At 54.0% G+C, this 13854-nt stretch overlaps 1 protein-coding gene across 1 annotated transcript; it reads left to right on the top strand.

The window, feature by feature from the left end:
- The first annotated feature begins 3206 nt into the window (after positions 1 to 3206).
- On the top strand, positions 3207 to 9631 carry SSR2 (signal sequence receptor subunit 2). The gene is made up of 6 exons (XM_056122997.1): positions 3207 to 3267; positions 3919 to 4073; positions 5497 to 5595; positions 6018 to 6126; positions 8391 to 8468; positions 9111 to 9631. The coding sequence occupies exons 2-6, from the start codon at positions 3919 to 3921 to the stop codon at positions 9219 to 9221; spliced, it is 552 nt and encodes a 183-aa protein (XP_055978972.1). The 5' UTR covers positions 3207 to 3267; the 3' UTR covers positions 9222 to 9631.
- The last annotated feature ends 4223 nt before the right edge of the window (positions 9632 to 13854 follow it).

The raw sequence follows: 13854 nt of genomic DNA, 5'->3' as shown, positions 1-13854 counted from the left end.
CTCCACCCCCCCAACCAAAAAAAAAAAAAACCAATTCCTACAGTGGGGAGGGGTCCTGCCTCCCACAAGGCTGACCTGGTTAGGTCCCAGATACCTGCATATATCCTCCCCCACCCCGCATGTTCAGGAGTGATCCCTGAGGACTATTGGGTGTGGCCAAAAAATAACAAAAGCCTGCCTCTGGGGCAGGAGCAATAGTAAAGGGGCGTTTACCTTGCTTGCAGACCGCCCAGGTTCCATTCCCGGCATCCTATATGGTCCTCAAGCACCGCCAGGAGTCATTCCTGAGTGCAGAGCCAGGAGTAACCCCTGAGCATCGCTGGGTGTGACCCAAAAAGCAAAAACCTGCCACCGATTGTGTGATCTTGAGCAAATACTCTCAGGGATGCAGAGATGGAAGTTCAGGCATCTACCTGGCATGCCGCTACCTACCCCCTGAATCCCACACTGCATAGGCCCTCGGTTCCCTCCCATCAAATTCCCCAGCACGATTTGAGGGACCCCTGAGCATGCAGAGGTAGCCAGAAAAAGTCTTCATACCTCAGAGTGCCTTTGCTTGGGGGACACACCCAGCAGTGTTTGAGAGCAACTCCCTGATACACCTTGGCATGGGGGAGGGTGCTGCTGTGTGGTGCATGACTATTGCAAAGCATGTACCCCAGGCCTTAGTGTGCGCCTCAGATTCCAGTCACCTGCCTACCCCTTCTCTGAGGTCTTATCTTTTAACTGTGAGGTAGTGGGTTAGAGATCTGAGATCTACATGAGTGGGAAGTTCCATCCTGACAACAGATTAATGCTTTGTACCAATATCCACTAGAAAAATATTTTTGTGTGTGGCCACGGGCTGCAGGGTGGGTCTGTGGTGTGTAGGACCAAATCTCTTGCCCTCAAAGAACTTAGAGACATGGGGCTGGAGTGATAGCACAGCGGGTAAGGCGTTTGCCTTGCATGTGGCCAACCCGGGTTTGATTCCCAGCATCCCATATGGTCCCCAAGCACTGCCAGGAGTAATTCCTGAGTGAAGAGCCAGGAGTAACCCCTGTGCATTGCCAGGTGTGACCCAAAAAGCAAAAAAAAAAAAAAAAAAAGAACTTAGAAACTCAAGTGCACAGAACTCAGGTTGGTACTTGGAACTGAGCCCATGTTTTCTAGGGGACAGAGGGATGGGCCAAACCTATATGTTTTAGAGGGTGGGGGCTTGGGTCACATGCTCAGGGAACCATGTGGGGTGCTAGGGATCACACTACAGCTAGCTGCCTGACAGACATGCTTCCTACCTGCTAAAATACTATCTCTCCAGTGGGTTACACTCTTCCCTCAGCCCTGTGCACACATATCCTCCATATCACTTCCCTCCCTTCCCTTTCCCCCCACCCCTGCAGAGCAGGGCAGTTGTTGCTGAAGATAGTAGAGGAGCAAGGGAGGTAGGCCCAGAGGGCACTGACTAGTACCTCAAGGACTGCTGATTTCCCCACACTCGAAGGAAGGACTGTACTCCATTAGAAAATTTAAAAGCTGGGTAAAGTATAAAAAGACTAAAAACTGGTCAGACAACATGGTGGGGGTCGGGGAAAGTACAGTCAGGAGTAAGCCCTGAACACTGCCAAGAGTGGCTCCCAAACTAAATTTAAAAATATGGAAACAGAGGACTCAATTATGGATTACATGTCTTGCTTGCATAAGACCTGGGTTTGCAACCCAGTGTTGCAGTGTGTGTGTGTGTGTGTGTGTGTGCGCGCGCATAAGAGAGAGAGAGAAAGAGAGGGGAGAGAGCAGAGAATTAAAACAGATGATGAAAGAACATGAGAAGCAGCAGGGAAGGGCCAGAGCCAGAGTGTAGTGAGTAAGGTGCTTGTATCACGTGTGGCCAGCTTGGGTTCAATCCCCAGTACGCCATATGGTCCCCTGAGGCTCGCCAGAGCCAGGAGTAATCCCTGAGTATTGCCAAAGGAAAAAGAAAAAAGAAGCAGACAGTAACAGTGACAGTAGAAGGCTTAAGGGGTTTGTGTTGCATGCAGCTGACCCAGATTCAAATCCCCAGCACTACATAGGGTCCCTTGAACACCACTGGTGAATGATGCCTGAGCACAGATTCAGGACAAAGCCCTGCCAACGTGGCCACCCCCACCACCAACCCTCCCAAAATACCAAACTAAAACCACTCAGCTCCCAAGGCCATGAAAATACTACAGAGGCTGTGGGCTGACAGCAATCTTGCCATGCACCTTAACCTCCATATTATCTCTCAGGCCCTGTCCATCTTTCTGTTTCAAAGGGAGCAATCTGGGAGATTACCTGGCAGCTGAAATTCCTGCCTTGCAAGCATGAGGCTGTGAGTTCAATCTCTGACTCCTCCTACAAGCATTTACCTGGTATGCAGCTGCCAGATTTGGGTATGAACCCTGGCAATACATATGGTATTCCCAATACCTCCAGGGGTTACTCGTGAGCACAGAAGCAGAAATAGTCCCAAAGTATTCCAGGTGTGGCCCAGCCCCACCCACTTCCAAAAAAAAACCCCAAAAACATGAATTTTTTTTCTTCTCAGACAAAACATAAATTGTAGCCAAAGCAAATATAGCAGGAATGGAAAACCAAGGATCTATTTTGATAGATCTGATATGGCTTGGAAATAAAGCTAAGCGCAGGCCAGAGATGCAGCTCAATGATTAGGGCAAGCACTTGCCTTGTATTATTATCCTGGGTTTTTCCCCAGCACCGCAGTTTCCCAAGCACGGAGATAGGGGTGGCCCCCTAAAATGAGTAAAGTACTAAAACTTGGGTTGGAGGGATAGTACAGTGGGAGCGGGTTGGCTCTTGACTTGCATGCCACCTCTGAAAATAAAGCTCCGGGCCTAGAGATTTACTGAATGTAGAGGGAGATTAAATTTCTTGTTAGGAATCTGAAAACCGCTGGTAGCCCAAAAGGCTTTTCACTAATTTCTAGTTCGGTGGTACAACTTGACATTCTAGGTGATCCAAATCTCTAAATTTGTCGGAGATGCTGAGTGGTGGTCTTAATGGCAACCAGTCTGAAAAGCCACAGAAAAGGGCCAAGCGGTGCCAGAGCGCGCCCTAGAGCATCCCCGAGGGCCGGCGGGCCGACACTACAAAGGGAGTGGCGGGGCAGGCCGCAGAACTACAACTCCCAGAAGGCCGCGCGCGGAGCCGCGCGTTTCCGGCCACCCCTTACTTCCGGTCTTTGGGGCGCTGACGCTCTCTTCCGGTCGTGCTGGCCCCTTTCGAAAGGGTTTTGGGGTGCGCACGGTGAGTCTCGAGGCTGTCCGGTACGGCACGGGGGCGGGGTGGGTTTCGGGTCTGTGCAGACTCCAGCGGCTGGGGGCTGACCCGGAGAGAACCGAGACACGGGGTCGTGTCATGGGGTGGGGGCAGAGTGAAGCCCGCGAGAGAGATGGGGGCACGGACGAACGTACTCGGGGTGGGGGCAAGGATGGAAGTCGGGATCTAGGGGCGTGGGGAGCGGAGCTGGACCGAGGACAGAACAGCAGGCGGCGGCAGCCGGGGGCGTCCTGCGTGGGGCTGCTCCGGGCTGCTGCACGTTTGGGATGGGCTGAGGTCGGACCCCTGCTTGGAAAGTCCCGGCTCCAGCCGCGGGAGTTCTCAGGGGCCGCGGGACAAAGTGGTAGGAAAGCACTGCGGGGTCGCCTGGGGTTTGCGCCTTTCGGGGTCGGACGGAGCAGATTAGCTGAGACTTGCTAGTGGGACCGTGGAAAATATTAGGATGATGTTACACGTCTCTTGCCCTCCGCTCCCCAGCCTCTCCGGCTGTGCACAGGAATGGCTCGTGGCAGGGCCAGGGTACTGAATCTTGGTCGCCTCCTGCACAACAGGTGCCTGCCTCATTGTCTTGTCTAACCCAGGGCGCTCCCCGCTTTCTTTTTTTTTTTTTCTCTGCAGATGAGGCTGCTGGCCGTAGTAGTGGTGGCTCTGCTGGCTGTCACTCAAGCAGAGGATGGAGCCCGGCTCTTGGCGTCCAAGTCACTGCTGAATAGATATGCCGTGGAGGGCCGAGACCTAACCCTCCAATACAACATCTACAACGTGGGCTCCAGGTGAGGGACCAAACACCCCCCTCCCCCAGCCCCTGCTGGGCCTTTCCTGGATTCTCTCAACTCCTGCCAGGAACAGAGGCCATGAGTAATTAATCTTCTTTAGGAGGATATTTTATCTGGAGCAGAGAGTGTGGTGAGGGGCTCTACCACCAGACCCCCTTTAGCTACAGGAGCCCTCTTCCACTTTCTGAGATACATGAGGTTGATTTTTTCTTTTTTTTTTTGGCCTTTTGGTTCACACCCAGCAATGCTCAGGAGTTAGTCCTGGCTCTGCACTCAGGAATTACTCCTGGTGGTGCATGGGGGACCATATGGGAAGCCAGAGATTGAACCCAGGTTGATGGTGTGCAAGGCAAACACCCTCCCTGCTATACTGTCACTCCAAGATACATGAGTTTTGGGGTGGAGCAGAGAGAGGAGGATGAGGTGGAAGAGTGAGGTTCTCTATTACTTGGGAAAGGTTAAAGTTCATCTTTCTTTCATTAGCCAATAAGCCTGTTTTTATGAACCTGTATTTTGTTGTCTTTTTTGCGGGTGGAGGGTCACACCTGGAGATGTGTTACCCCACACAGAGACTGGCGAGATAAGGGGATTGAGTCCAGGTCAGCACCTGGTGGTGCTCAGGGCTTATTCTTGGCTCTGCTCTTAGGGATCACTCCAAGGAACCATATGGAGAGCCAGAGATTGAACCTGGGTCGGCCATGTGCAAGGCAAATGCCCTACCTACTTATTATCTTTGTAGCCCTAGTTTTTTAATTTGTAAATTCAAAATGTGCTGTTCTGGGCATGGAGCGGGGTCCTTACACATGCAATATTTGCTTTGCTGCTGAGTCAAGTTCAGAGCTGGATTCTACAGTGTATCAATCCCATGTTACTGTTGTCTTTTGTAGCTCTAGTTTTATTTTTTCAAACAAGCAGGCAAGTGTGATTGCTGATTGTTTTAATTTGATATAGGTTAAAAGATAGAATGATAAAAATAGTAATGTGGGGCTGGAGCGATAGCATAGCGGGTAGGGCATTTGCCTTGCACGCAGCTGACCTGGGTTCGATTCCCAACATCCCATATGGTCCCCTGAGCACCGCCAGGAGTAATTCCTGAGTGCTGAGCCAGGAGTAACCCCTGTGCATCGCTGGGTGTGACCCAAAAGCCGAAAAAAAAAATAGCAATGTATTAACAGTAACATAAAACATGAAAACAAGAGCTACGTACTTAGTACTGTAGGTACTACTTGCCTTGTAATCAGCTGACCTGGATTTGGTCCCCAGTGCCCTAAATGGCCCCCTGAGCCCCACTAGAAGTGATCCCTGAGCACAGCGCCTTGAGAGAGCTTTGAACACTCCCAGGTGTGCCACCTCTCCTATCCCTACCCCCAGAAAAGAAAAAAATAAATAAATAACACCTTCTTTGTTGCCTTTCTTCCAGTGCTGCGTTAGAGGTAGAATTATCTGACGACTCCTTCCCGCCAGAGGACTTCGGCATTGTCTCTGGAATGCTTAATGTCAAATGGGACCGCATCGCCCCGTATCCTCTTGACTCTGGGGGATGCTGTTGGGGATGGCGGGGTGGCCCACACAGCAGTGTCTCACCCGTTGGTGGGTTCTGGTCAGCTTCCAGCTACAGTGGGGCTGGAGAGGCCGGTGAAAGTGCTGTGAGCTCAGTTCAGTTGGGTGCTTGTGTGGAGATGTGTTACCCCACACACAGACTGGAGAGATAAGGGGATTGAGTCCAGGTCAGCCATCGGCAAGGCTGATGATGGGCCAGAGATGGTACCCTACCTGCTCTACCATCTCTGGCCCACTAGGTTTTATCTTTTTAATTCTTGCTGAGTATTGCTGGGGGTTCTGGGTGGGCTACATGTGTTGGCAACTCTTGCCTGGACTGGTACGTTCGGTCCAGCAGTGGAAAGATACAGCTCACCTTTTGCCCTCCTTGACTTGAGCCAGGGCTAGCAACGTCTCCCACACTGTGGTCCTGCGCCCCCTCAAGGCCGGCTACTTCAACTTCACCTCTGCGACTGTTACTTACCTGGCCCAGGAGGACGGCCCAGTGGTGGTGAGCCATCGAGGGGGGTGGGGGCGTGGGGAGGGGGGTTCCCATTAGCCGGCTGTGGACCACTCTGTGGCACATTTCCAGAGCAGCCCCTGAGTCTCCTATGGAATAGAGATGACCAGAGACCTTTGCTAGAATGTTCCTACCAGTCACCTGAAGACTGACCTCTTTGCGAGCTGGAGAGAATCCCAAGGTTAAGGCCCTTGTCTCACATATAACTGTGACCTGGTTGTGTTCTGGGTTCTGATCCCAGCTCCACACAGGTTCCCCTGAACCCTACCTGGAGTGACAGCCCTAAGCGCATAGCCAGGAATAAGCCCTGAGCACCACCAGGTGTGCCACGGACCCACGAACCAAACCCAAAATCAAACATCAAACTGAGCTCCACCGCTCACTGCAGACCCTCCCCCACACTAGCTGCCGTCTCTTCTGCTTCCCCTGTTCTCCCCTCACAGACCCCCACACCCCCATCCTCCCCATTTGTCGTCCCTGTCCCTTTGTTCAGAACCTTCCCTTGAGCTAGCATTTCCTTGACTCTGTCTTCCGTGCTCACATTCACATAGTTCTTCCCTACTCAGTCCTTTTGGTTCTTTTTTGGGGGAGAGGTGAGGCAACCTGGTGGTGCTGGAGAGGTTGCTCTGGGGACCATGTGACAGGGCTTGGACCCGGGCCGCCGTGCTGGCCCTGACTCATTCTTTTTTTTTTTTTTTCCTTTTTGGGTCACACCTGGCGATGCTCAGGGCTGACTCCTGGCTCCGCACTCAGGAATCATTCCTGGTGGTGCTCAGGGGACCATACGCGATGCTGGGAATCGAACCTGGGTCGGCCGTGTACAAGGCAAACGCCCTCCCCGCTGTGCTATTGCTCCAGCCCTGCCCTGACTCATTCTTTCCACGAACATGAGCTGCCTCAAACCTTCTCTTAGCTTGTATAGTTGTCGCCATGTGAACATCCCTCCTCACATATCCTTCCTCCCCAGCCCCCCATTTGTTATTATAGTTACTGGGACCTCAAACAGTGCTAGACTAAAATGGGTATTTCACGTGACCCCGCCTTTAAAACCCTTAGGTCATGAGTTTATGAAGGCCTCTTGCAGGAGCAGACAGATGTGGATTGTAGTCTTGTAGGCTCTGCTCCCAAGTAGGCCGTCGGGAGCAGTAACATTCCATTGTAAAGGCAGAACTAAAAGAATGAGATTCTTGGGCAAGGGAGATGGTTGAGAAGACTGGAACTTAGCTTTTTTTTCTTTTGTTTTGGGGATTTTTTGTTTGTTTGGTTTTGGGCCACACACAGAGGTACTCAGGGGTTACTCCTGGCTCTGCACTCAGGGATCATTCCTGGTGATGCTCAGGGGACCATATGGGGTGCTGGGGATTGAATACGGGTTCAGCTGCATGCAAAGTAAATGCCCTGCCTGCTGTACTGTGGCTCCAACCCCAGGAGCTCTGGGTTCAAATCCCACTTCATGGTTTGTTGTCTCCCACCCCCAGTACCACCGAGGGTGATCCACCCATCAAAAAGAAAATTTAGGATTCTCTAACCTTCAGTGCATGTTCTGTTTTTCTTCTTTCTTTCTTTCTTTCTTTCTTTTATCAATCATATGGAATAGTAGTCTTACAATCCCCGTTCTGTTTTTATATTTTGTGTCATTTCTGCTTCCGGCACCAACTCTTGGACTCCAACTCCCTGTGGGATCAGGTGGGTTAAGAGAAAACCAGGAACTTAGTTACCTCTTTAGAGCCGAGTCTTTTGCAATGTGCTCCACACTAAGTCCTCTCCAGAGACTCAGGCCCGCCCCCAGCATCACACACCTGCAGGGGCCTGGGCTTGTTGGAGTCCTGCCTGCCGTTGTTTTGTTTGTAGCTCCTGCCAGCCTGGGAGCTGCGGCCCGAGAGAGTTTCCACTTGAGAAGTACGGAAGCGTGGGCTGGAGCAATAGCACAGTGGATAGGGCGTTTGCCTTGCATGCAGCCAACCTGGGTTCAATTTCCAGCATCCCGTGTGGTTCCCTGAGCACCTCCAGGGGTAATTCCTGGGTTCAGAGCCAGGAGTAACCCCTGTGCATTGCAGGGTGTGACCCATAAAAGAAAAAGGGGGGGGAGAAAGAAGGAAGTGGCGAATGCCTGGGGCTCATCCTTCCTCTGCCGCCCGGGCTCCTAAGCCTCTCTAGCATAAGACTCCTTCCTGCTTAGAGACTCTCGAGCTCTGAGCGAGATGGGCTGGGCCCCGTGGGCTGCTCAGGCCTCACTGCTGTGTTCTTCCCTGCAGGTGGGCTTCACCAGTGCACCAGGACAGGGCGGCATCCTGGCCCAGCGGGAGTTTGATCGGCGATTCTCCCCACACTTTGTAAGCATTGGGAAGGGGGGGTCTCTCTCGCTCCGGGGGATAATAGCCTTTTGCTCTATCTGGAAGACGTGTTAGATCCTGGATCTGGCCGTCGCTGGGTTCTGATGTCTGCTACAGCCAGCCATGAGATCCTCTCAGGGAACAGGATTAGAGATTTGGGGCTGTGAGGTGACAGCTGCCAAACAAGAGAACGCCTTATTCCTCTGACCAGTCTTGAGTAGAGGCCTGCCTTAGGGGCCTGGGTCCTTTTTGAAAAATAAAGGCATGGGGCTGGAGAGTTGGTACTGTGGGTAGGGCTCTTGCCTTGCATGCACATGGCCAGGGTTCCATCCCCAGTATTCCTTAGGGTTTCTCCATGTGGTTCTGTGTGCACTACCAGGAGTGATCCCTGAGCACAGAGCCAGGAGTAAACCTTGAGCACAGCTGAGTGTGACCCAAAACCCTCAAAAAAATAAATGGGGGGGAGGCTTCTGGGGTTGGACTGAGTCACGGAGGCCGTTGGCGTCACCACTAGGAGCTCTATTGGTCCCCTGGGGAACCCTCCTGCGCAGGTTGTGATGGGGGTGGGGAGCCTTCCCGTCCCCTTCCTCCTGCTCCCTGTACCCTCCAGCCCACTCAGCCGAGCCTCTCTGTCTCTCCCAGCTGGACTGGGCAGCCTTCGGGGTCATGACGCTCCCGTCCATTGGAGTCCCGTTGCTGCTCTGGTACTCTAGCAAGCGGAAGTACGACACTCCCAAGACCAAGAAGAACTGAGTCAGCCACCGTGACACTCTCGGCCTAGGACACCCAGGTGCTTTCCGGACTCTGAAGGGCACTGTCATCACCGCCACCTCTGCTCCTCTCACCTCACACCTGCTCTTGGATCCCGGCCCAGGAGCCCATCAGCTCCTCCTGGGTCCCAGCCTGAAGCCATACGAACAGGAATGCCTTTGGCAGAGCCCAGGCCTCCAGGCCTTTGGAGGCGCCGTGGGGGTACTCCTGGCAGTGTGGACTCTTGGGGGTTGGGGGGGAGGTCAGGGGACACTGCACCTCGGCGACTGCCTGACACCACCTGCCCCTGCCCTTTCCTCCCTGACGGTGGAATAGAAGCTGCTGCCTGGTCTTGGTCCTAGGCTAGAAGCGCTTCCCAAACGGGGTTTTCTAATAAAAACCTGCCACATGGACACGGCTGCTACCCTGGGGCATGGGGGGCTTGGGTCCTGGAACCGTAAGCTGAGCCTGGGGTGGGAGTGGGACCTGGGGGGATCTCCCCCGTGGGTGTTTCTGCTCCCATCCCTAATTTCTCGCTCTGTCATCAGAGTCCTCTAAAGCCTCCTCCTCTCAGCTGTTCACTTGCTTCATGGCTGGGGAAGGTTAAGAGCTTAAGGTGATGTGTGGACGAGCTGTTCTAGATCCTGAGACATTCAAAACCAGTTTATTCGCTGCTCTGAAAAAGCATGTCTTGGGGCTGGAGTGGTAGCACAGCGGGTAGGGTGTTTGCTTACCTTGCATGTGGGAGACTCGGGTTCGATTCCTAGCATCTCTTATGGTACCCTGAGCACTGCCAGGGGTAATTCCTGAGTGCAGAGCAGGAGTAACCCCTGTGCATCTCCGGGTGTGACCCAAAAAAGAAAAAATGCATGTTTCTTTTCTTTTTTTGTACTTTTGTCCTGTTTGGGGCCATACACCTGGCTCTGTGCTCAGGGTCACTCCTGGTTGTGCTTGGTGGACCATACTTGGTGGTCAAACCCGGAATTGACTATAAGGCAAGCACTTTACCCCCTATACTGTTTCTCCTAGAAGGCTCTTTTTCTAATTTTGTTTGTGTTTGGGCCACACCCTACCCTGCTTAGTTCAGTGCTCAGGGCTTGCTCCCATGATGCTCAGGGGACCATGTGGTGCTGAGGATTGAATCAGGGCCCCCTCCTGCATGCAAGGCAAGCGCTTGGCCCTTTGAGCTCTCTCCAGCCCTGGAAAACACCCCTGGCTCTGGTACTGACTTGTAAGAGCACAAATTTTTTGAGTATTTTTTTCCCCTCTAATGTTGGGGATTGAACCCGGGGTACCTAACATATGCTATACCCCTGAGCCATACCCCTCACCTCTTGAACTTTGGTGGTGTCCCTGCAGGGGCTCAGGTTCACCCACGGCAGGACTTAGGGAACCCTATGTGATGTAAGGAATCGAAGTGGAGTCAGTTGCACCCTACCCAACTTTTTGTGGGGATCACACCGGGTGGTGCTGAGGGATCACTCCTGGCGGAGCTCGGAGGACCACATAGGGTGTTAGGGAACAAGCAGATCGACAGTGTGCAAGGCAAGCACCTATCCTCTGGACTACTGCTTCAGTCCCTAAACTTTCTTTTTGGGGGGGAGGGGTCGGTCACACCCGGTGATGCTCAGGGGTTACTCCTGGCTTTGTACTCAGGAATCACTCCTGGCAGTGCTCGGGGGATGCTGGGAATCGAACCCAGGTCAGCTGTGTGCAAGGCAAACACCCTACCTGCGGTGCTATTGCTCCAGCCCTCCTGAACTCATTTTTAATGTCTGCTTTGAGCTCAGGCCACCAGACCAAGGCTTCCAGACCCCTGAGCTTGCTCGAGCTTGGCAGGCTGAGCAAAGCAGGCAGTTTCTGCTGCTACAGCAGTGGGGAGAAGCCTCCGAGCTGACTTGCTCCAGTCCAGGAATGCTGTGGTCGACAACAGCCTCCCAGGCAAGAGAGAAACCCAACAAATGCCTGCTTTGTTCCTGCCCCTGAGCTCCAGAGCGCGGCTCCTGTGGTGGGGCGGCTGCCTGGCTGCTTGACCCTTTCCTTCCCTGGTGCTCAAGCTCCCAGCCCCGGCCAGCATGAAAAGGACATGGAGACAGCGGGAGGCCTCGGGTGGAGTAGCCCTCCGCCAGCTTTCCTCCCTCCTCCAGGGGCTGCGTCTTGGACCCCCGGCGACTGGCCAGGTCAGAGGGCGAACGACGCAGGAACTGCTCGGGAGAAGGGGCAGAGACACGATGGGTGAGGCGCTCGGAGTGAAGACCAGCAGAGGGAAGGCAGGGGGCCAGCCTGGTCCCTGCTATCCATGTGGGACTCCAGGGCCTTGACCTGCCAGAGGAGAATCCCTGCCTCAGACAGGACAGACTTCCCAGGCAGAGGTACAGCAGCGGGGAAGGTGGTTGCCTTGCTCACAGCCGACCTGGGTTTGAGCCCCAACACCCTGTAGGGTCCCTCGTGCCCCTCCACAGGAGTAATCTGTGAGCACAGAGCTAAGGAGTCAGTCCTGAGCACAGCCGGGGGTGGCCCCCCAAAACAGAACAGATTTCCTCCCTGGAATGTCAGCTCCAGAGTGACATTCAGGGTCTTGCTCTCTGAATTCTGGGCAGCTCTCCCAAGCCTGGGAGCTGGGGTCATCTCTTCTCCCCTCCTCAGCTCTCAGTTCCTGGCCCTTGTTCTGGAAAACGAGCCTGGGAAAGGAGCCTGACCCAGACGGCAAGACCAGTGCTATGAAGGGGCCCGGCTTGCAGATGCCTCGGGAGGGGCCCAGGGCTGCGCCTCCTTGAGAGATCCACTTGGGCTGGAATTCGAGGCTCTTCGAGTAGTGGCCCCGGGAATGTAAGAGCCCCTTAGACTCTGTGGACAGAGACTTACCTCGAATAGTTGGCGGGACAAGTGAGCCTCTCACCGTACCAGGGGATTCTGTGGGAAAGGAGGGGCAGGGAGAGAGCCCAGAGGAGGTGTGACCCTTGTGTGGAGCCCAGACCTTTCCAGGTCGGCCTGGGTTATGGCCACCAGCAAGTTCCAGCTCCCCGCAGCCCCTCCCGCTCATCACACCCAGCCTGTGCCAGCAGGAGTCTGGTGCCCTGGGCCCCGCCTTTACTCTCTAATCTTGGGGCTCCCTGGACAGAAAGCCAACCAGAAGTGGGGCTCAGAGTGTCCGAGACTGTGACCTCGGCAGAGGACAGGCATGCTCTGGGCTCCAGGCCCCAGGACAGCGGCCAGGGCAGGGAGCTGGGCCACCCCACAGCCATGGCACTTAACACCTCACTTCCTGGCTCATCTGCTGAACAGCCCAGACGTCTCAGGCCAGAGACAGAGGACAAAGGGACAAGCACTTTCTGCACATGACCAACCCAGGTTTAATCCCCAGCATCATATAGGGTCCCCTGAGCCCCACCAGGTGTGGCCCAACACCTCGTGTCCCCCGAAAAAAGAAAAGAAAACACTTTTTCAGGCCAGGAGAGTGGTCATAGCTAGAGCACAGGCCTAGTGTGTATGAAATTCTGGGTTCAATTCCCAACACACACACACACACACACACACACACACACACACACACACACACACCCCACTCCCTTGCTGTCTGCTACAGCCCTGGTAGACCCAGCACCCTGCCTGCACAGCCAGACAAGCACCTGGGGAGGGCCCTCTATGTTTTTATTTGTTTGTGACTTATTTGAAGAAATACTACAATATCTTAAAAAATTGTGTAAAAGGGCCAGAGAGACAGGACAATAGGAATGTCATGTCCTTGCACGCAGCCAACCTTGGCTCAATCCCCAGCATGTCAGAGGACCTCCAAACTCCACCAGGAATGACCCCTGAGCACAGAAATGGGAGCCCGCCCTGGGCACAGTCAGGCATAGCCAAAAAACAAAACCAAGACATAAAATCTAAATTTGTGTGGCCCTCTATTAAAACATATTTTACATAACTAGGGAGTGAGAACAGCAGGTAGGCACATAGCCAACCTGGGTTTCATTCTTGGCACCGAATATCATCCCTCAAGCACCACCAGGAGAGACCACTGAGCACAGATCCAGAATAAGCCCTGAGCACTGCCGGATGGGGCCCCCAAACCCCAAAAAATACAAGTCAGGAAATTGCTTATGCAGCATCAGGGGAGGGTCCCGCAGCACTGAGGTGTGTGCTTCTTGGTTCTGGTGACGTGGCAACCAGAGTCTGCTGCTGGCTGAAGAGGGGACCCCCTCTCGTGCCCACCTGTGAAGGCAGCTGCCCTCCTCAACCAGGTCTTAAAGCCACTTGGGCTCTCACACAGAGTGACTCCTCCCAGGCCGGACTCAGGGCAGTGTCTCAGGGCCCTGCGGGCAGGAGCTGACACCAGCTCTGGCCTTCCTCAAGCAACACACCCTGGGTTCCCCATGACCTCAGCATGGTGGGAGAGGAGTGAGTCAGGTCCCACCTCCCATGGCTCTTATCAGGGAGGCGCCTGGGACTCACCACAAGACTGTTCTGGGCAGTCCCTCCCCAAACTCTCCTCACCAAAACACTCTCCCTCCTCCCGCCCCACCTCCCCCTCTGCTGCTACCAGCCCTTAAAGGGACCCCAAGTGCAGAGGAGCCAGTTTGGAGCCACGTCTGAGTCTGAGGGAGGACCCAGAATCTCCCACCTGAGAGGAGAT

The sequence above is a fragment of the Sorex fumeus genome, unplaced genomic scaffold, assembly GCF_029834395.1.
Source record: "Sorex fumeus unplaced genomic scaffold, SorFum_2.1 ptg000047l, whole genome shotgun sequence".
In the NCBI taxonomy this organism is placed as follows: Eukaryota; Metazoa; Chordata; class Mammalia; order Eulipotyphla; family Soricidae; genus Sorex; species Sorex fumeus.
Note: the sequence above shows the minus strand (reverse complement) of the source record. Positions and strands in the feature narration are given on the sequence as shown.

Excerpts from the sequence above, each read along its gene's own strand:
- SSR2 (XM_056122997.1), top strand. The coding sequence starts at position 3,919 with ATGAGGCTGCTGGCCGTAGTAGTGGTGGCTCTGCTGGCTGTCACTCAA. Across the intron at positions 4,074-5,496 it reads ATCTACAACGTGGGCTCCAG|TGCTGCGTTAGAGGTAGAAT; the intron begins GTGAGGGACCAA and ends CCTTTCTTCCAG. Across the intron at positions 8,469-9,110 it reads GGCGATTCTCCCCACACTTT|CTGGACTGGGCAGCCTTCGG; the intron begins GTAAGCATTGGG and ends TGTCTCTCCCAG.